Source organism: Lepidochelys kempii, chromosome 2 (assembly GCF_965140285.1).
Source record: "Lepidochelys kempii isolate rLepKem1 chromosome 2, rLepKem1.hap1, whole genome shotgun sequence".
Lineage (NCBI taxonomy): Eukaryota > Metazoa > Chordata > Testudines > Cheloniidae > Lepidochelys > Lepidochelys kempii.
This window is the reverse complement of record NC_136381.1, coordinates 254760501-254782561: the sequence shown is the minus strand read 5'-3', so window position 1 is coordinate 254782561 and position 22061 is coordinate 254760501. Positions and strand designations below refer to the sequence as shown.

The 22061-nt window shown below is 42.9% G+C and overlaps 1 protein-coding gene across 18 annotated transcripts in view; it reads right to left on the bottom strand.

The window, feature by feature from the left end:
* The window catches only part of KMT2C (lysine methyltransferase 2C), a 336413-nt gene that overhangs the window by 240722 nt on the left and 73630 nt on the right, over positions 1-22061 (bottom strand). For 17 of the 18 annotated variants that reach the window (XM_073334588.2, XM_073334594.2, XM_073334591.2 and 14 more), the window contains one exon: positions 14950-15038. In XM_073334588.2, the coding sequence (XP_073190689.2) occupies positions 14950-15038 (89 nt within the window). Of the gene's footprint in view, positions 1-14949; positions 15039-20244; positions 20317-22061 lie in introns of all 18 variants that reach the window. The other variant, XM_073334603.2, reaches the window with a different exon arrangement.

The following is a 22061-nucleotide window of genomic DNA, read 5'->3' as shown; positions in this document are numbered from 1 at the left end:
AGTGGAGGTGTGACCACCAAGGGAGGAGAAACTGCTTTTGTAATTGGCGAGCCATTCACCGTCTTTGTTTAATCCTGAGCTGATGGTGTCAAATTTGCAAATGAACTGAAGCTCAGCAGTTTCTCTTTGAAGTTTGGTCCTGAAGTCTTTTTGCTGCAGGATGGCTACCTTTAAATCTGGTGTTGTGTGTCCAGAGAGACTGAAGTGTTCTCCTACAGGTTTTTGTACATTGCCATTCCTAATATCTGATTTGTGTCCATTTATCCTTTTATGTAGGGACTGTCCTGTTTGGCCAATGTGTTAGCAACGCCCTTCTGCTATGTACATGATGGCGTATATTACATTGGTGGACGTGCAGGTGAATGAACCAGTGGTGGTGTGGCTGATCTGGTTAGGTCCTGTGATGGTGTCGCTGGTGTAGATATGTGGGCAGAACTGGCATCAAGGTTTATTGCATGGATTGGTTCCTGAGTTAGAGTTACTACAGTGTGGTGTGTAGTTGCTGGTGAGAATATGCTTCAGGTTGGCAGGTTGTCTGTGGGGGAGGACTTGCCTGCCCCCCCCAAGGCCTGTGAAAGTGAGGGATTGTTGTCCAGGTAGGATTTTAGACAGCTTACAGCCCTTTTTCCGTTGTAGAGAGGTGAAGTATGTAATGTAGATCTCCTGTCTTATTTTAGTAAAGTCTGTTTGTATGGAAGGTTGGTTATTTATGAGCGTCTCCAAGTTGGAGAACTTCTTTTTGATGTTTTCCTGTTTGCTGTATAGGATGCTGATCAGATGGTTCCTCAGTTTCTTTGATAGTGTATGGCATAATCTCCCACTGTGGTCTGTGTAGTATGTAGATAGCAATGGATTTTTCACCTTCAGTCCATTTGGTATGACGTCCATCCATTTGCACTTGGAAAGGAAGATGATATCTGTCTGTACTTGTGCAAGTTTCTTCATGAGGTTGATGGATTTCCACTCCATATGGCTAAATGCAGTGCCTTGCATGGTGTCAAGCTTCAGAGGGGTAGCCGTGTTAGTCTGGATCTGTAAAAGCGGCAAAGAGTCCTGTGGCCCTTTATAGACTAACAGACGTATTGGAGCGTGAGCTTTCATGGATGAATACCCACTTCGTCGGATGCATGCATTCACCCACGGAAGGACTGTAAGCGGTCTAAAATCCTACCTGCCACATGGGGCCACAACAGTGGTACCCCTAACTCACCCAGCAATATAGTCAATCTATCCAGCTACACACACAGCCTGACAGAAGAGTCTGTCCGATCTCGGGGACTCTTTCACCACTCCCACAAACATGATACAGTTCTGTGGTGATCTGGAAGCCTACTTTCACCGTCTCCGACTCAAAGAATACTTTCAATATAACACTGAACAGCACACTGATACAGAAATATCCTCCCACCAACAGCACAAGACAACGAGCTCCACATGGACTCCTCCTGAGGGTCGAAATGACAGTCTGGACCTATACATAGAATGCTTCCGCTGACGTGCACAGGCAGAAATTGTGGAAAAACATCACTTGCCTCATAACCTAAGATATTTGGACTCTCTTCTCAGACCGTACTCCACCAGCACTCCCAGATATCTCCAGTTTCAGAGTAGCAACTGTGTTAGTCTGTATTTGCAAAAAGAAAAGGAGTACTTGTGGCACCTTAGAGACTAACAAATTTATTTGAGCATAAGCTTTCCTGAGCTACAGCTCACCTCATCGGATGCATAAAGTGGAAAATACAGTGGGAGACAGGCCAGTCCTTGCCTACAGACAGCCCCCAACCTGAAGCAAATACTCACCAGCAACCACATACCACACAACAGAACCACTAACTCAGGAACCTAGCATTGCAACAAAGCCCGTTGCCAACTGTCCCCACATATCTATTCAGGGGACACCATCATAGGGCCTAATCACATCAGCCACACTATCAGAGGCTCGTTCACCTGCACATCTACCAATGTGATATATGCCATCATGTGCCAGCAATGCCCCTCTGCCATGTACATTGGCCAAACTGGACAGTCTCTACGTAAAAGAATAAATGGACACAAATCAGCTGTCAAGAATTATAACATTCATAAACCAGTCAGAGAACACTTCAATCTCTCTGGTCACTTGATTTCTGATCTAAAAGTGACTATTCTTCAACAAAAAACTTCGAAAACAGACTCCAACGAGAGACTGCTGAATTGGAATTAATTTGCAAATTGGATACAATTAACTTAAACTTGAATAGAGACTGGGAGTGGTTGAGTCATTATACAAAGTAAAACTATTTCCCCTTGTTTATTTCCTCCCCCCGCACTGTTCCTCAGACGTTCTTGTTAACTCCTGGAAATGTGCTGGAAATGTCCCACCTTGATTATCACTTCAAAAGGTTCTCTCTCCCCCCACCCCAATCTCCTGCTGGTAATAGCTCATCTTAAGTGATCACTCTCCTTACAATGTGTATGATAAACACCCATTTTTTCATGGTCTATGTATATAAATCTCCTCACTGTATTTTCCACTTTATGCATCCGATGAAGTGAGCTGTAGCTCTGGAAAGCTTATGCTCAAATAAATTTGTTAGTCTCTAAGGTGCCACAAGTACTCCTTTTCTTTTTCCAGATATCTCCATGACACCACTGATTTCCTGAGAAAACTACAATGCATTGGTTATCTTCCAGAAAACACTATCCTAGCCACCATGGATGTAGAGGCTCTCTACACAAACATCCCACACACAGATGGAATACAAGCTGTCAGGAACAGTATCCCTGATGATGCCACAGCACAACTGGTTGCCAAGATCTGTAACTTTATCCTCATGCACAATTATTTCAAATTTGGTGATAATATATACCTCCAAACCAGTGGCACCGCTATGGGCACCTGCATGGCCCCACAATATGCCAACATTTTTATGGCTGACCTGGAACAACGCTTCCTCAGCTCTCGTCCACTCATGCCCCTTCTCTACCTACATTACATTGATGACATCTTCATCATCTGGACCCATGGAATTCTTCCAGGGTTTCCTTCCCACCGTGATTTCAACAACTTCCACCCCACCATCAACCTCAGAATGGACCAATCTACACAGGAGGTCCACTTCCTAGACACCACAGTGCAAATAAGTGAGGGTCACGTTAACACCACCCTATACCGAAAACCCACCGTCCACTATGCCTACCTTCATGCCTTCAGCTTCCACCCTGGACACACCACACGATTCATTGTCTACAGCCAAGTGCTGAGGTACAACCGTATTTGCTCCAACCCCTCAGACAGAGAACATCATCTACAAGATCTTCACCAAGCATTTTCAAAACTACAATACCCACATGAGGAAATAAGGAAACAGATCAACAGAGCCAGACGTGTACCCAGAAGCCTCCTGCTGCAAGACAAGCCCAAGAAAGAAACCAACAGAACTCCACTGGCCATCACATAGAGTCCTCAGCTAAAACCTCTCCAACGCATCATCACTGATCTACAACCCATCCTGGACAACAATCCCGCACTTTCACAGGCCTTGGGAGGCAGGCAAGTCCTCCCCCACAGACAACCTGCCAACCTGAAGCATATTCTCACCAGCAACTACACACCACACTGTAGTAACTAACTCAGGAACCAATCCATGCAATAAACCTTGATGCCAATTCTGCCCACACATCTACACCAGCGACACCATCACAGGACCTAACCAGATCAGCCACACCATCACCGGTTCATTCACCTGCACATCCACCAATGTAATATATGCCATCATGTGCCAGCAGAGCCCCTCTGCTATGTACATCGGCCAAACTGGTCGGTCCCTTCGTAAAAGGATAAATGGACACAAATCAGATATTAGGAGTGGCAATATACAAAAACCTGTAGGAGAACACTTCAGTCTCTCTGGACACACAACACCAGATTTAAAGGTAGCCATCCTGCAGCAAAAAAACTTCAGGACCAAACTTCAAAGAGAAACTGCTGAGCTTCAGTTCATTTGCAAATTTGACACCATCAGCTCAGGGTTAAACAAAGACCGTGACTGGCTCGCCAACTACAAAAGCAGTTTCTCCTCCCTTGGTGGTCACACCACCACTGCTAGAAAAGGGCCTCATCCTCCCAGATTGAACTAACCCTAGTTATCCCTAGCCTGATTCTTGCTTGCATATTTATACCTGCCTCTGGAAATTTCCACTACATACATCCGACGAAGTGGGTACTCACCCACAAAAGCTCATGCTCCAATACGTCTGTTAGTCTATAAGGTGCCACAGGACTCTTTGCCGCTTTTACAGATCCAGACTAACACGGCTACCTCTTTGAAGCATAAAGATACAAATACAATATGGGGCTGTACATATAATCTTGGTGCATTCTTTTATGCAATATATGTTTAAATCTATATGCAAATTATGCTCTGCCCTCAGTGATGAGAAGAGCTAGCTTTCATTTACTTTAGGGTTTTCGATAGTGTCCATCACTGTAGTTTATGAACACTTCCTAGGTGAGTTATGGCTGCATAGCAAGGTCCTTAATGGACTTCATGGGTAAAATCCTGGATCCACTGAAGTAAATGAAAATTTCTGCCACTGACTTCAAAAAGCTAGGCTTGCACCAGAGGAAATTTCTGCTGTTTTCCCTTCCGTGATCGGAAGCTCTGCTTGGGACAAGTAGGTATTGAGAGAGAGTTATTTTGTTTTGACTTTTCTTCTGTCCAATGAGCAGACTATGGTGGGACCTCTTTTCTTACGGCACATCTTCCCTAGCAACATTAAGGCGCTCGGCGTGGCAGCGCTTTAAGGTGGCTGTGTGGTCACAGCACCGCCACGAGGGGCTCCCAGAGCTGGTGTACTGTCTACACTGGCACTTTACAGAGCTGAAACTTGCAGCGCTCGGGGGGGGGGGGGTGTTTTCACGCCCCCGAGCAAGAAAGCTGCAGCGCTGTAAAGTGCCAGAGTAGACAAACCCTTAGAGAAGAGGGGTTTTGCAGCAAACTTTGATCCTGGTCAAATTCTAAATTCGTCTGATCTTCTCTGCAAGTTTGTTCCACAGGTGACGCACTCGATTTTTGATTGAGAACTATTTACCTCTGATGCTCATAGGCTTTGTCCAAGGATGAAAGTGCATTAGAGGAGCACACGTCATCAAGAAGTCAACAACATGAGTCTAGCAAAAAAACAACAGGCCAGACAAATGTCATTGGGCACTGTATCAGGGTTACCAAAGATATAAAATAATGAGGGGTAAATGATATCAGCTGACATAATTTTCTAGGTTTCAGTAAAGCATTTTCCCAAGTATCAAACCAGAAGCTTCCATACAACAGAGAGGAATAGGGACTTATATAGATTAAGAATTTGTAGGTAAAGTGCCAAATGCTTTAGTGTAAATAGAATAAAATCCTCCTTGGTGGATTTATGAGGAGGAGTTTTCCACAAGAATCACTGGTAGCACTAACTTTATTTCATTTATACAAAAGTGATGTGGAAGAAAGGACAATCTGCACGGTCTCAACATTTACAAGTGACACAAGGACAGGAAGGATTGTGAATTCTAAAGAAGAGGTGAGTAATTTATGAAAGTTTTGATAAGGAACGACAATGATCAAAGGATCAGCATGTAGAATTCAATTTCGGGAAACCTAAAGGGAGAACCAAGGCTAAGGCAAAATATACTTTGGATGGAAATTTGCTTAAACTAACACAGGAAGAAAATGATCTACCAACAGGAGAATAGAAGCATGAGCTCAGTATTAGACAGAAGCAAACAAAAAAACCCTCAAAGAAAAATGAACCAACAGAGGCTACTAGGATGTATTTGTTTTGTTATTTCTTTCTTTAGATTTATACTGATACCCAAAAAGAGCGCACATTCCAGGTTCTACGTACCCTTAATCTTTTAAAACATACTGTTAAATAGACTCCCCAAATTACTCCAAAATACAATACTCTGGCAGACAACAGCAAAATATAGGAGCATTATAACCCATCATTTCTTGATTCTTCAGGAGAAGGTGGAATTTCACAAGTAGTGAAATAGTGATCAATGTAGTGATCAATGGTTCCATGTCTTGTTGGCAGCCGGTATCAAGTCGGTCCTGGGGCCGGTTTTGTTCAATATCTCATAAATGATCTGGAGGATGGTGTGGATTGCACCCTCAGGAAGTTTGCAGATGACACTAAACTGGGAGGAGAGGTAGATATGCTGGAGGGTAGGGATAGGATACAGAGGGACCTAGACAAATTAGAGGATTGGGCCAAAAGAAATCTGATGAAGTTCAACAAGGACAAGTGCAGAGTCCTGCACTTAGGATGGAAGAATCCAATGCCCCACTACAGACTAGGGACCGAATGGCTAGGCAGCAGTTCTGCAGAAAAGGACCTAAGGATTACAGTGGATGAGAAGCTGGATATGAGTCAACTGTGTGCTCTTGTTGCCAAGAAGGCCAATGGCATTTTGGGATGTATACGTAGGGGCATTGCCAGAAGATCGAGGGACGTGATCATTCCCCTCTATTCGACACTGGTGAGGCCTCATCTGGAGTACTGTGTCCAGCTTTGGGCCCCACACTACAAGGAGGATGTAGAAAAATTGGAAAGAGTCCAGCAGAGGGCAACAAAAATGATTAGGGGACTGGAACACATGACTTATGAGGAGAGGCTGAGGGAACTGGGGATGTTTAGTCTACGGAAGAGAAGAATGAGGGGGGATTTGATAGCTGCTTTCAACTACCTGAAAGGGGGTTCCAAAGAGGAGGGCTCTAGACTGTTCCCAGTGGTAGCAGATGACAGAACAAGGAGTAATGGTCTCAAGTTGCAGTGAGGGAGATTTAGGTTGGATATTAGGAAAAACTTTTTCACTAGGAGGGTGGTGAAACACTGGAATGCATTACCTAGGGAGGTGGTGGAATCTCTTTCCTTAGAAGTTTTTAAGATCAAACTTGACAAAGCCCTGACTGGGATGATTTAGTTGGGGATCGGTCCTGCTTTGAGGTCCCTTTCAACCCTGATATTCTATGATTCTATGATAAGTGATTGCCATGTTACTGCTAGCTGGAAAAAGGAAAGGTTAGACAGATGCTAGAGTCAAGAGCAGGGGTGGGCAATAGCCACTACACGAACTCTGGTAAGTCGTCATGGGCCACACATTTCTACTATATTAATGGAGGGGGTGTGGGGTCTGGGAGGGCGTTTGGGTGCAGGAGGGAGTTCTGGGCTGGTGCAGAGTGTTGTGGTGTGGGACAGGGTGTGAGGTGCAGGCTCTGGCCAGGAGGCGTTTACCACAAGCAGCTCCCAACCGGTGGCGCAGCAGGGCTCAGGCAGGCTGCCTGCATGCTGTGGCCCCAAGCCGCTCCGGCTGGCTGCTGCTGGCATGTCTCTGTGCGCCCTTTGGGTGGAAGGGGGCAGCAGGTCTCCATGCACAGCCTGCACCCACAAGCACCGTCCATGCAGCTCCCATTGGCTGGCTGGAGAACCCACCGGGAAAAATTAGTGGGTGTGGAGCACCCACTGGCGCCAAGCTCCCTCTCTGCCCCCTTCCCCAGCACCTCTCACACACCGGCCCCATGCTTCCCAACTTCTCCTCCTCCATCCCAGCACTTCCAGAGCACCGCGAACAGCTGATTCATGGCATTCAAGCTCCAGGACGGAGGGGAAAGACCTGAGGCTGGTGGCTGGGACTGGCATCGGAGTCCCCAGGTGGGGGGCCAGAGGCCAGAAATCTCGGTGGCAGCGGGACCCACAGGCAGGTGGCCATGCTGGGCACAAAGCCTGGGGCTGCTGCAGCACCCTCTGCTCCCCTACTCCCCGGACCTACGCGGACCCGCTGGCACTCTCCATTGACCTCCCGTGATTTGGCAAATTCTCTGGTTCAGCACCAGTCAGGTCCCGAGGGTGCCAGACTAGAGAGGTTCAACTTGTATTAATCTCAGCTGTAAAGTATCATTAGCATAGTTTTCTGCATTATAAAATGTTTGCACACCAAAGAAAAGGCACATATGCCAAGAAATACCAGTGGGAGTTCAGAATTAAAGATATCCAAATGCGTAATAGAGGACCCTGGTATATGAGGAAAGGGGAAAATGGGAGAGCACACCAACCCCCTGGCATGTGAGGAGGGGTGAAAGTGGGTGCACAGAACCCCTGGAATGGGGGGAAGGGGAAGGATGAGGGACACAAAGGGAGAGAGTTTCAGGGAGGCCCTGAAACAGAGGGGGGTGGGAGGGTGTAAAGTTTGTGGGGTGCACGCAATAAGCTTGAACTACAGAAGCTGAAAACCATGGACCCCCTAGTTTAAATATAAATAAGAAATAGTTCTGGATGCAACGTTCCTTCTTGCAATACCTATATTTAAAACTCAATGTTTCCAGCAACTTTGCTGCTACCACGAGTTAAACTCCTAATGTACCTTTCTTGGCCTCTAAGTGAGCACACATATATTCACATTTCTATTCAGATAGTTTGATTGTCAGATACTTGTAATAAATCCTACTGGTAAACTGATCCAGTAGTATTCACTTACTGGAATTCTAAACGGATGGATTTAGTACCTGTTTTTTCCTTGTTTATAACATGTTTACTTGCTTACTAAATATTAATGCAATGGTTTTGCTACATATAAACACTGGCACATGCACATTATTGTAACACACACACGCGCACACAGGTTCCAACATTTTCCCTTGTATGCATCTGATGAAGTGGGCTTTAGCCCACGAAAGCTTATGCTCAAATAAATTTGTTAGTCTCTAAAGTGCCACAAGTACTCCTCGTTCTTTCTGCTGATACAGATTAACACGGCTACCACTCTGAAACATTTAAACAAAGTTCTCATAGATTTGGTACATGTCTGCTGGTGAACATTACGTTAAATTTAATACATGCAGTGGTAAGATAAGTGGGTTGTTAGCACGTCATCAGCATTGAGGCAACACTCTTCAGGGGAACCTTAGAGACTAACCAATTTGTTTGAGCATAAGCTTTCGTGAGCTACAGCTCACTTCACTGATGAAGTGAGCTGTAGCTCACGAAAGCTTATGCTCAAACAAATTGGTTAGTCTCTAAGGTGCCACAAGTACTCCTTTTCTTTTTGCGAATACAGACTAACACAGCTGTTACTCTGAAACTCTTCAGGGGGTAACTCTCACCAGGAGATGGGAGTATGTGCAGAATCTCTCTCTGGGAGGTAGGGGAAAGTGGGGAATCTTCCCCCTCTGCTCCCTTCAGGAAATGGGAGACATGTTCCCTCTGCTTTCTCCACTGTGGGAATCTCCCTCCCGGTGGGTCTAAAAAATAGGGTAGTGGTTTTCAACCTTTCTACCTCAACCCTGTTTGTAGACCCCTAATAAATTTCAAATGGAGGTGTGGACCCCTTTGAAAATCTTAAGTCTGCAGACCTCCAGGGGTTCACAGACCACAGGTTGAAAATCACTGGAATAAGGGTTTGTGGGGTAACCTCCTGCCTTAAAGGGGGGGAATACCCCTTCCTCCTGTCTCTCATGTCTGGGGCCTTACCAAATTCACAGCTGTGAAAAACGTGTCATGGACTGTGAAATAAGCCCTCCCCCTGGAAAGCTAGCTATGGGAAGAGAGAGAGAGGGTCAGGGTTGGAGGCGCCTCAGCCAGGGGCTCCTGCCATTCCCTGGGCTCCTGCCATTCCCCAGGCTCCAGCTGCTAGTCCCCATGCTGGGGAGGGACAGAACTTGCTCCTCCCCTGCACAGCTGCTCTTGCAGGGAGATCAGACCCACCTCCACCTCCAGGAACCTCCTGCGGCTGCAGGAGCGAGGGTGGCAAAGCCGTTGTCGGAGGGTTGCGGGATTGTGACACCCCCACCACCACAACTCCCTTTTGGGTTGGGACTCCCATGGTTACAACACTGAAATTTAAGATGTAAACATCTGAAAACTTGAAATTGACTAATTTTCAAATCCTATGGCCATGAAATTGACCAGAATTGACCCTGAATTTGGTAGGGCCCTCCTCATGTCCCTGTCTGACAGCAAGGTGGATTACTCTGAATTCAATTGACGCTAACAACATATGACTATTATTACTTATTATTTGTATTACAGTAGTGTCTAGAGGCCCCAACGGAGATCAGGGCACCATTGTGCCATACTCTGTATGAACATACAGCAAGAGAAAGTCCCTGACTCAAAGTGATTACATTCTAAATAGACAAGAGAGAGAAGAAAGCAGACTAGAGGTACAGAGAAGTGAAGTGACTTGCCCAAGGCCACATTACACCTTTATATTTACATGAACTCATTCTAAACTCTCAAATTCAAGGGCCCATTTAAAAACCCTACTACAATACTATTACCAGTTTAAAATCGTTTGTTAGGAAATACTGGTGAAGTTTTTGCAAAAGTCCATTTTTTTTCTCTCTTTTTTTTTTTTTAAGCTAAACAACCACACACAAAAAAAAGGATACCCATCTCAGTAGCGAGCCTTTAAAAAAAATAAAATGACACAGACCACACACACTCTGACAACTAAAATCTCCTTCTGTTTAATGAATAGAAAATAGTTTTATATATGACTATTAACAGCTAACTGGTATAACTTTTTTTCCCTGCTTATTAGCTCCAGACCAGTACATTAAAAAGTTCATTGGTCCTGAAAACATTTCTGCCAAAATTATTCAAATCCTAGCAAGTCATAGGATAGCAAATCTTAAAAACCAGTTGTCATAAATATAAAGGGAAGGGTAACCACCTTTCTGTATACAGTGCTATAAAATCCCTCCTGGCCAGAGGCAACATCCTGTTACCTGTAACGAGTTAAGAAGCTCAGCTAACCTGGCTGGCACCTGACCCAAAGGACCAATAAAGGGACAAGATACAAGATAAAGGGGGGGCTTTTGTTTGTGCTCTTTGTTTATGTGGTTGTTCTCTCTTGGGACTGAGAGAGGCCAGACAGAAATCCATCTACTCCAACCCATCTTAATCCAAGTCTCCAATACTGCAACCAGTATAGGTAAGCCAGGCAAGGCAGATTAGTTTATCTTTTGTTTTATGTGAATTTTCCCTGTGTTAAGAGGGAGGTTTATTCCTGTGTTCTGTAACTTTAAGGTTTTGCCCAGAGGGGGATCCTCTCTGTATTGAATCTGAATACCCTGTAAAGTATTTTCCATCCTGATTTTACAGAGCTGATTTTTACCTTTTTCTTTTTTTTTTTCTTTTTTATAAAATCCTTCTTTTAAGAACCTGACTGATTTTTCAATTGTTCCAAGATCCAGTGGTTTGGGTCTTAGATGATTTTGTAACCAATTGGTTAGGATATTATTCTCAAGCCTCCCCAGGAAATGGGGTGTGTAGGGCTTGGGGAGAAGCCATCTCCAAGTGGTCTCTTTCCCTGTTCTTTGTTTCAAACGCTTGGTGGTGGCAGCATACTATTCAAGGACAAGGCAAAGTTTGTACCTTGGGGAATTTTTTAACCCAAGCTGATAAGAATAAGCTTAGGGGGTCTTTCATGTGGGTCCCCACATCTGTACCCTAGAGTTCGGAGTGGGGAAGGAATCCTGACACCAGTTAATTAGGACTACCTGCTTGCTCTCTCCCTCCCCAACCAAGTCTAACATTCGTTTAGCAGTCAATATTCCCCAAACTGCTTAAACTGACAATGTTCCTTTAAGTCGCGTTTGGTCCCTCATGTCCAGAGATATTGGACGCGCGCATTTACAATAAGGCTTTTTTTTTAAATACACTGCCAGAATGGTGTAAAGGGGCTTTAGCATAAAGAAGAGTCAGGCCCATAGCGACCAAGAGGATGGAAGATATGGGGTAAACAGGAGGATCTTTGAGACTCCAAAAGGGATGCAAGTGAAGTATTCCTTCTTGTCTGCCTCTCCTCCAAACAAATTCATTATTCACAGATCTATGTGATGACACAGGGAGTGTCGGTAAACTAGTTAACATGACTGCGTATAGCCAGAACAATGTAGTAATTAAAGCACCTTTTATATAGTATTGTATCAGTACAGATTTTTTCTACCTCCTTTAAAACAAACAAAACATTTTCTATTCCCCTGATAAAGTTTACAAGGGTGTTTCCAGTGGGGAGGCAGGGTTGTGTGTAATGGGCAAGTCCGAGAACAAAGCAACAAGGAGGCTTAGGCTTTGGCAAGTCTACACTAAGCTACGTTGACATACAGTTGCCACAGTAATTAAATCGCTTTTGCATGTCCACACTACACTCCTTGTGTCAGCAGTGTGCATCTTCAGCAGGAGTGTCAATGTGGGGCATTTGTGGGACGGCTTCTGAAAGGCAGTAACAGTCAATGTAAGTAATGCAGTGTCTAATTACATCAACCTAAGCACTACACTTCTCTTGGAGGTGAAGTGGATGAGTTACATTGGTGGGAACTACATTTTAGCGTAGATGCTTACAGAGTTAGGTCGATGTAAGCTGCCTTACGTCGACCTAACTCTACAGTGTAGACCTGGCTGTTAGGATATAGATAGATATCCTGTCTGTAAAGGCCTATACTCTAAGAATTTAGGTGTATTATCATCACTTGGCTAGCTATAGAGATATAAAAGAATGAAAGAGAGAAAGAAAGAGAGAAAAAGAATCAAAATCACTGTCTGCTGGCATTTAAGGGCCTTCTTTTACTGTGACAGTCTGACGCCCTGTTCTTAGGCTAAGATCTCTGGTTAAGCAGCAGAGGCAGCCATAAGCTGAGAAGCATAGGGTCACATCCTCACATTCCAAACTAGTCACATTGAAATAAGGCAATCACCTCCAGAGAAAAGGAAAAGCCTAGAGGATGTAAAAGGAAGTTTAGTTTGATAGTTTTCTGTTAGGTAATAACTCACTTATCAATAGACACAGCTGGGAAACCCTTATGTCTTTATAGATGTAGTTGTGAAATCCTCACTTCTGTATTGTTTTGTCATTATAGTTCCCACTTTGCTATTGTTTATTTGCATGGTCTCTGGTTCTGTGATTGTTTCTATCTGCTGTATAATTAATTTTGCTAGGTGTAAACTAATTAAGGTGGTGGGATATAATTGGTTAAATAATCATTTTATAATATGTTAATTATTAGTTAAATTTCAGTAAAATGAGAGGTTAAGGTATAGCTAAGCAGAACTTAAGTTTTACTATATAGTCTGCAGTTAAACAGGAAATAAGGGCGGGGAATGGGAACAGGGAATGGGGGCGGGGAAATTGGAATCATGTTTTGCTGAGGGGGGGAAATGGGAACAGGGACACAGGTAAGGCTCTGTGATGTCAGAGCTGGGAAGGGGGACACTAAGGAAGGAAACTGGAAATCATGCTTGCTGGCAGTTCACCCCAATAAACATCAAATTGTTTGCACCTTTGGACTTCGGGTATTGTTGCTCTCTGTTCATGCGAGAAGGACTAGGGAAGTAAGCAGGTGAAGGAATAAGCCCCCTAATACTGGCTTTCGCCTTCCTCTACACTCCCCTTCTTTCCTAAGGATACTGGTGCCTGCTGCTGCTTCAGTTTCTGCTTTGTCACCACTGTTACTGGTAAACATCCTTATGTAGGGCCTGGGGAAGAGCATACATGCCAGCTCCCATCAGAGCAGTGCATGAGAATATGTCACAACACCAGTGCATGAGATAGGTAATGCAACAGGCTAAACTAAGTGTTGGCAGACTAACAAAATCAATTGTTGACAGTGTCCCTTCGAACTAGACACCCTTCAGAACCCATTACTACCACTCATTTATCAGTAAGAATTGCTGAACACCTCAGAACACTCCCTGAAACCTTCAGCCTGAGCACAAAGTCTCCTCAATACTTTGTAACTCTTACCAAATGGGTAGCAAGAGACCAGACGACACCGCTAAATCTCTCATCCACATCCTCAATTTCAGGCCCTGACTATCACAACCTCCTGCTTTATGGCCTCAACTACTGTAACTTTGCTCCCCCAAAGTCTATTTAAAATAATGCTGCTAAAATGGCTCCTTATTCTGATCACATCACCTCCTTAATCTGGCTACCCAAGTCCACTGGCTCCCCCTTAACCTCTACATTAAATGTAAGTTTCTTGTCTTTACCTTTAAGGCCCTTCACAATTTAGCCCCACCCTTCCTAGCTGATCTAGTTACTCATCCTGATGTGGACACCCGCCTTCACTCTGTCAGCATTCCCAGCCTTTACTGCCCACCAGGCAGCTTCTCCCTTAAACACCTCTCTGCTTTCTTTCGCTCTGTCCAACATGCATGGAAAGAGCTCCTCAATAAAATCCATACAGTCTCTTCCTTATTCTCCTTCAGATCCCTTATTAAGGCTCACTTCTGTCAGGACTGCTACAAAACCCTGCCTGATAGTTACAGCCTAGGCAGATTTCCAAGAGCTACATACATGTAGCTAACAAAGCTGTGGAAATTTTTCATCATATTCATTTGTATGTTTTAACCCATCTGTTTTGGTCTTCAGACTGTAAACCCTCCAGGGTAGGGATTACATCTTTTTTATGTTTGTACCGCACCCAGCACAATGGGGTCTAAATCCTGATTAAGGCCTTTGGGTGCTATCTCTATATAAATATTTACAACAAGACTAGCAAATTAACCGGTGTTTCTCTAACAGCTGCAGAGAGAGCGCTAACATTATGCCATCCCTGTGGTATAATTTTCTTAGTTAACTGCAACTATAGGGCAAAGAGCAACATTGTATTTTGGCAGATAACATACAAATGGCTGGTACTGTGTTTTATTTCTATTAGAGAGTGGTAGAATTATCAAAACAAAAGAGCCACTAGACATTTGAAATACAGAGGAATTTCCTTTCAGATGATTTTTAAAAGGTAGAAAATGCAGTCTTATTTTTATAAACATGTAAATGTCTGTTTCATGGTGTCATACTAAAGCAAGAGATGATTTTCCTGCTTATAAACAGACAAATTTTCTGCATAACTACATGCACTCACTTCTAGAAGAGAAATGACAAGAGGACTCTACTGATACTGTATGTCTCTTTACCTGTTTCCACAGTGTTTTCTGTTTCTGCTGCCTCCAACCCATCCATGCTGTCTTCATCCTCCACTGCAGTTTTTCCTCTACTCCGAGGCCTACAAAGGTAAGAAGGGCACATTGTTCACAACCAAATCGTTTCCATTTAAATGTATCTAGGATCAAAATCATTTTATGCTGACTGAGTCATTATCATCACTAACTTATCTGGAATTTAAGTCCAGCGATTATTTATGAAATTAGTTGACAGTCCTACCTACACTTTTTTGTTCTGATGGACAGAGTATTATACCACTAAAGGTTAACATGGTACTCCTTTAATCAGCTGCCAGCCCATAAGATTTTGCAATTACTATTAACAGAATCATTCAGTAATTCACCTCTTTTGAGCATGCCAGTGGCCTACAGTCTGACTACAAGAGAAAAATGTTGGGTTAGATCTTCACATTTTTCATTATGCAGAAGGCAATTATAAACGATCTTACTTTAGAATGTGGTCCAAAACTTGTGCATTAACAAATCTTACACACTATACACAGACATATATCCATATAAAGCAGGCCAGAAAATAAATTCCAGTGAATATGACCATATAGTTGGAAAAAACAAACTGAACAAAAAACAAAAAAAAGAAATTTTGCTGGTGGAACAACAGTACTAAAAATGATGTTAGTTGACAAATTACTTTTAAAATTAAATACTGGAGTGGGTCAGAAATTCTCAGATGCAACAATATCTTACTGATAGAAAATGCCAATTCGAAATTGAAATGTTCCGTGGAGCGCTGACAGAAAGCGGGAAGTTTTTCACTAGGAACCCATCTAGTTTCCTGTCAGTTTACCTGCCCGGCTCCTCAGGAGCCAGTTTGGTGGGCTGATGGGAAGCCAAGAGCCTGTAAGCCCTGGGAGCCCCAGATTCCAGGTTCTTCAGCAGCTCACCTGCTGAGTTTCTGCATTGTGAGGCTGCTAGGACTTCCTGGCAGGCAGACTACCCCCAAGCCAGAGACCTCACAGCTTCCAGGGCTCACAGCTCTAGGGCAGCCCATTAGGCAGACTGTCCCAGAGGGCCAGGACTTTCCATTTCACTGAGAATTTTGAAATTTTTAGTTTTCATTCCAAATTGGAATGAAACCAAATTTCTCAGTATCGAAATCCTCCATGAAAAGGACTTGCCCTTTTCCACACAGCTCTATTAAATATAAAAGAATCGCATTAAAATAATTTCTCTGTACTAGATCAACTGAGCAGTCCAAAGGACATGTTCCATCCTGCACCACCTCAGATGCTCAGGAACTAAGACAATAGGTGCAGAATTTGAACAGAATTATTTTGGTTCATGCTCTGTTGAGTGTACTGCTGAAGCAGAGCATTCCATACCAGAGTAGTAAATGTCTCATAGTAAGGAGATCTCTCTGGTCACATTAGAACAGTGTTGGCCACATGGAGGAGTAGAGGGATTAAAATGGAGATCAAAACAGTATGAAATCCACAGCATCTTTCATTCCCACTCAGGGGATGCAATATTGCTGTGCCAGACACAATGAAAAGCAAAGGAGTTTTAAAAAGCAGTCTTTACGTTTGAGTTTCTTGGCTTTTGTTTGGGTCCCAATAGGAAGGGGGAAGTCCAAAATGCACACATGGCAGACCCACTACTTCAATAAAAAATAAGTAAGTCACCCTTATTACCCAAAATGTTAGCTATTAATGATAGTAACGCCCAAAGGACTGTACAAATTAACCTCCCAGGAAGCAGCAAGTCTGTGAAACTGGACTGGGTCAGTAATTGCATTCCCTGAGAAGCTATCGACATAAATGTAGATATTTGATAAAGGCATAGGGGAAAAGAAGGTTGTTTTTATGGGCTCTCCATCTGTATGGTGCATCTTTGGATTTTTTCCTCCTCCTCAAATTATTAGTCCCAAATTTAGATTATCTTGGAGAGCTGTCTATAGAATGGAGGTTTTGGTCACCACTTTCATGTTATTTAAATGATTTTCCAGATTTTTTTTTTAAAGAAAAATAAACAAGATGTAGCCTTAATACATTATTGGGAAGGGAATACAACTGTTGACACATTTCTCACCTACACCTGCTGCATAACATAGTTCAATTCTAAATCTGACAAAAACTACTCAACCAACTCCATCAACAACATTAACCGGAATTATGTTACTTTAAAGAGGGAACAGGGGGAGTAACTTTTCCAAATTAGGGTCCTTGTGATATCACATTTTTTCAGCCCTACCCTTAACTGAACAGATGGCAACCCTGGAATACAGCTGAATGCAGCTTCTGCTCCTGCCTCAAGCCAGTTTTTCCACGTGGTCCAGAGACAACATGGATATTTAGTGGAGGAAGAAAGATAGCCTTGTGGGAGTAGAGAGAAGACTGCATCCTCTTTAGCCATTTGCCCCTCAGCCCTCTGCAGGTCTCCTTTACAGTTTTCTAAAGGTACATCTACACTGCAATTAAAATCCCATGGCTGACCAGGGCCAGCTGACTTGGGCTGCGGGTCTGTTTAATTGCAGTGTAGACATTCCAGCTCCGGCTGGAGCCCAGGCTCTAGGATCCTGCAAGTTGGAAGAGTCCCAGATTTCAGCCTGCAGCCTGAGCCCAAATATCTATACTGCAATTAAACATCCCCACAGCCTGAGCCCAAGTCAGCTGGTATGGGCCACCTGCGGGTTTTTAATTGCAATGTAGACATACCGACTGTCGAGGAGCTTAGCCTTGCCATAGATGGCCTCCGCATTGGAAAGGCCCCCAGAAAAGACTGCATACCTTCCGAGGTCATAAAATTCAGAAAACCTATTCTACTGCAACATCTTCATGAGTTGCTCTGCCTGTGCTGAAAAGAAGGCAAAAGAAATGAGAGATGCAGACATCATTGCTCTCTATAAAAACAAGGGTGACAGGAACGACTGTAACAACTATCGCGATATTTCCCTTAGTATTATGGGAACAGCCATTGCTCAAGTTGTCCTGAATAGACTTCAGACCCTTGCAGACAGAATCTATCCTGAATCACAGTGCGGCTTCAGAGCTGAAAGGTCTACCATCAACATGATCTCACTGAGACAACAAAAAAGTCCCCTGTACATAGCCTTCATCGATCTCACAAAGGCTTTTGACTTTGTCAGTAGAAGTGAACTATGCGTGCTTCTAGAAAATATTAGATGTCTCCCCTCCTCTCCCAAGCTCTTAAGCATGATTCGATCCTTCCATGAACACATGTACAGCACAGTCCAATACGACGGCTAAGTGTCTCAGGCTTTCCAGATTCATAGCGGAGTTAAGCAAGGTTGTGGGCTATTTGCCCCAACTCTGTTTGGGATCTTCTTCTCCCCGCCACTGAAACAAGCTTTTGGGTCCCCAACTGAGGTGATCTACTTTCACACAAGATCTGTTAGAAAGCTGTTCAATCTTGCAAGACTCAGACCTAAAACCAAGACTCTGGAGTCCTTTATCCAACACCTCCTCTTTGTTGATGATGCAACAGTGACCACCCACACAGGTGGTCATCTTCAAAGACTAATGGACAGTTTTTCCAAAGCCTGCCAAGACTTCGGGCTTACCATAAGTCTAAAAAAGACTAACAATGTGCCAAAGAGTTGAGGAAGCACTCTCCATCAAGATCAACGACTATGAACTTGAAGAGGTGAACGAGTTCACATACCTAGGGTCCACTATCACAGTCAACCTTTCACGTGAAACAGAACTCAACATCTGCACTGGAAAACCCACCACAATGTCTAGACTGAACAAGAGGGTATGAAAAAAAAAATTAAAGAACACACAAAGATCTGCATGTATCATCATGTGTTATCAGCACACTTTTATATGGGAGAGAGACATGAACCTTATATTCTCATCAGGAAAGGAGGCGCAACAGCTCTCATATGTGTTGTCTTCGTTGAATCTTTGGAATCTCCTGGACAGACAGAGTCAACAACACGGATGTGCTCAAACAAGCCAGCTTATCAACGTGCAAACACTCCTCAAACAGAGACACCTCTGCTGGCTTAAGCATATGTGCCAAATAAATGATGGGCACAACCCAAAGGACATCCTCTACAGTGAATTGGCATCTGGAAAAAGACCCAAAGGACTCCCAAAATTGCGTTTTAAGGATGTGTGCAAGTAAGACCTCAAAAAAATGGACATGGATGTGGACAAATGGGAAGATCACACTCAAGACTGCAGCCTTTAGAAATAAGAGCTTAACAAAGGTCTCCAGAGTTATGAGAGGAAGCCATCCAGCTTAGCGGAGGAGAAAAGAGCTTGCAGAAGGCAGAGCCCAAAGGGTTGAATCACCACCTTTAAATGTGACAAATGCAACTGAGATTCTCTCTCTCTCGAGCAGGTCTCTTCAACCATATTTGTGGCTGCCATAAAATCAACTGAGTAAATTCTTTACCTCTCAGGGGCAAAAACCCAAGGTCTCTCAAGACTGAAGGATGCCTACTACTAGACATACCCAAAGTGGATTTACTCCCCGCCATGCAGCAGAGCAGGGAGGAAGCATAGTTATTTGGATAGAACACATTTGCCAGCATTGTCCCCACCCTATTCCTCCCCCTCCCCAAGAAAAAAAAAGCTAAACAAGTAAACTGTTGATTGATGGACTCAATCATTAGAATATTAAAGAAGTGCGGAGAAGAACAAAAACATATGTTTTAATGTTACGTTCTTTGCAGTTCTTTACCATGTACATAACAGACACTTTAAACTCCCATGCTCACATTCAACAAACAGGCTAGAGGCATTGCACATATACATAACATGTGATGTGTTCCTAGCTGAAATCACTGAATGTGATGTATAAAACAGCAATGCTTAAAAAAGTACTCAAAAGCAACCACATACCAATGGTAATATCTCTAGCTACTACCCAAATTACTTTTCTACCGACCTCCTAGCAATAAAACACTTCAAGTCATAGCTCTGGGCAGCAAAAGAAAACAGTTGCTTCCAGCTTTTCAAAATAAATGATTAGTTCAAAAATTTTCTCCCCACATAACTATTCTCCACACCACCACTCTGTATGGAATAGCTCAGCGACTAATTGAAAATATTCCCTGTGTTTATTTCAAAAGCTATATAAAATTTTGCATCTTAGGTTATAGGTATTACATGAATATACAAAACACTAAAAACGCATCCTATACATTTTTAAAGGCTTTATTTCCACAGCAGTGTTCACTTTTTAAATGCTGCCACCACATCTTAGCAACTTATTAACATTAGGAAAATCACAGGTTTGGACTAATTAAACATAATTGCTTCTTTTCAGTGGAAAACGTACCCACATCTGGTGTTTTCATGCAGTTCTCCCCTCTGCACATATACTACAAAAGGCCCTCCAAACACGGTTCAGCTTTAAAATAAATCGATTAGAGTAAAGAAAAAAAAAAGTGAAATGAAGAGTCAGGGTATATTTGTAGCTTACTTTAGTTAGGTTTCAGCACTTAACAATATCAGAAGAGATTTTATAATACTGTATTATAATCTAAATAAATATAAAATGTCTATGCCAGGTTCTAAAGAAAGAACTAAAAAAACCCACATAAATAAAAACTTGCAACAATTTAGTGTTTCAAAGAAAATACAAGAGAAAATCGCAATAGACAACTCAATGGTTAAAAGTCTATATAAATACAAAGTCTAATATTGATGTTTACTTTTCATTAAGTAATTTTCGTACAAGGTTTATTATCTTGTTACACAAGTGTTTGATTGGTTTGCAGAACATTCACTCAAGTTCTGAACCTATTACTGTAAGTTTTCCTTTTGATTATTCAGTTATACTTTTAATAAAGTTAATATTTCAGGACTTCATGCACCACTTCAGAACATTAAGAAATGCATAATAGATAATAAGCGCTTTGAAGGTACATGGTATTTTACACTGCTCAAGGAATTTGTTTCTATTTCCTTAAATTACTGTCATAGCGAGAACTAGAACAGGTTTTGTAGAGTGTCTTTCATTCTGAATTTAGCAACAACTCATGCAGAGCTTTGCAGATAATTAAAAAAAGAAAAAGAACCCCAATATTTGGATTCAGTTTTATCAGCTACTCTTTCTGAAAATTAGCCATGTGATTTTTAGTTATGAGGATAACCATCTGAGTCAGAAAGAAAAACTTGGTTAACAGATTGTCTGAGTAACTGCATTTCTAATAATTCAGTGTCCTCAAATAACTCACTGCATTATCAGCACCAGGCCTGAGACCTTCATGCTGATGTGGAACTTTAACGCTCAACCCTCTAGCCCAAAAATGAATAGAAGTGTTGCTAAGTGAATTCCCAGCATACATATTCTCTTAAACAAGAGCTTGTACCTAGCTTTTCTTTTACTGAGTGTACATAAATATTTTAATATATTTTAATCCATCATCAACAAAAGGGCCTATCCTCAAAATGCTGTCACCCAGGAACTAGAGATGGAACAAAACTGCACAGGCTGGATCTCAACTTCCCCAATTTAGGGGTTTTAAAACAATGTTCTAGTTCAGGCCTATCTGAACAGGAAACAATACCAGTTTAGGGGGAATTAAATAGAACCAAAACCATGAAAACATGACTAATTATACACAAAAGCACTATGCTGCATGTGAGTTAAGATTGCTCGTACATAATAAATAAGGCTAAGATTTTGTCACGGGTATTTTTAGTAAGTCACTGACAGGTCACCGGCAATAACCAAAAACTCAGGGAGCCAGTGACCTGTCCTTGACTTTTACTAAAAATAACCTGTGGTGGAGGGGAGGGGAGGGGGGAGAATAGAGATTAACAGAGCCCCACTGATGACTGCTCCAGCATCCCCGGGCGCTGACCCAGCCCTGGGCCACTGCTTCTGAGGCAGGGGCTGACAGCTGTTCCAGTCCCACTGCTGCAGAGGGATGAAGCCAAAAACGTCACAGAGGTCTGTTGAAGTCACGGAATAAGTGACAGAATCGGATCCTTAAACAAAAAACTCAAAAAAGCAAGGAAATTAAAAAAGTTACCACACCTACAACTATAATTACTCTAGTCATGCAGCCACAAGGAGACACACACACACACACACACCATGAGAGCAATTCAGACCACGTCTACACTACAATCTTTGGTCAAAGCACA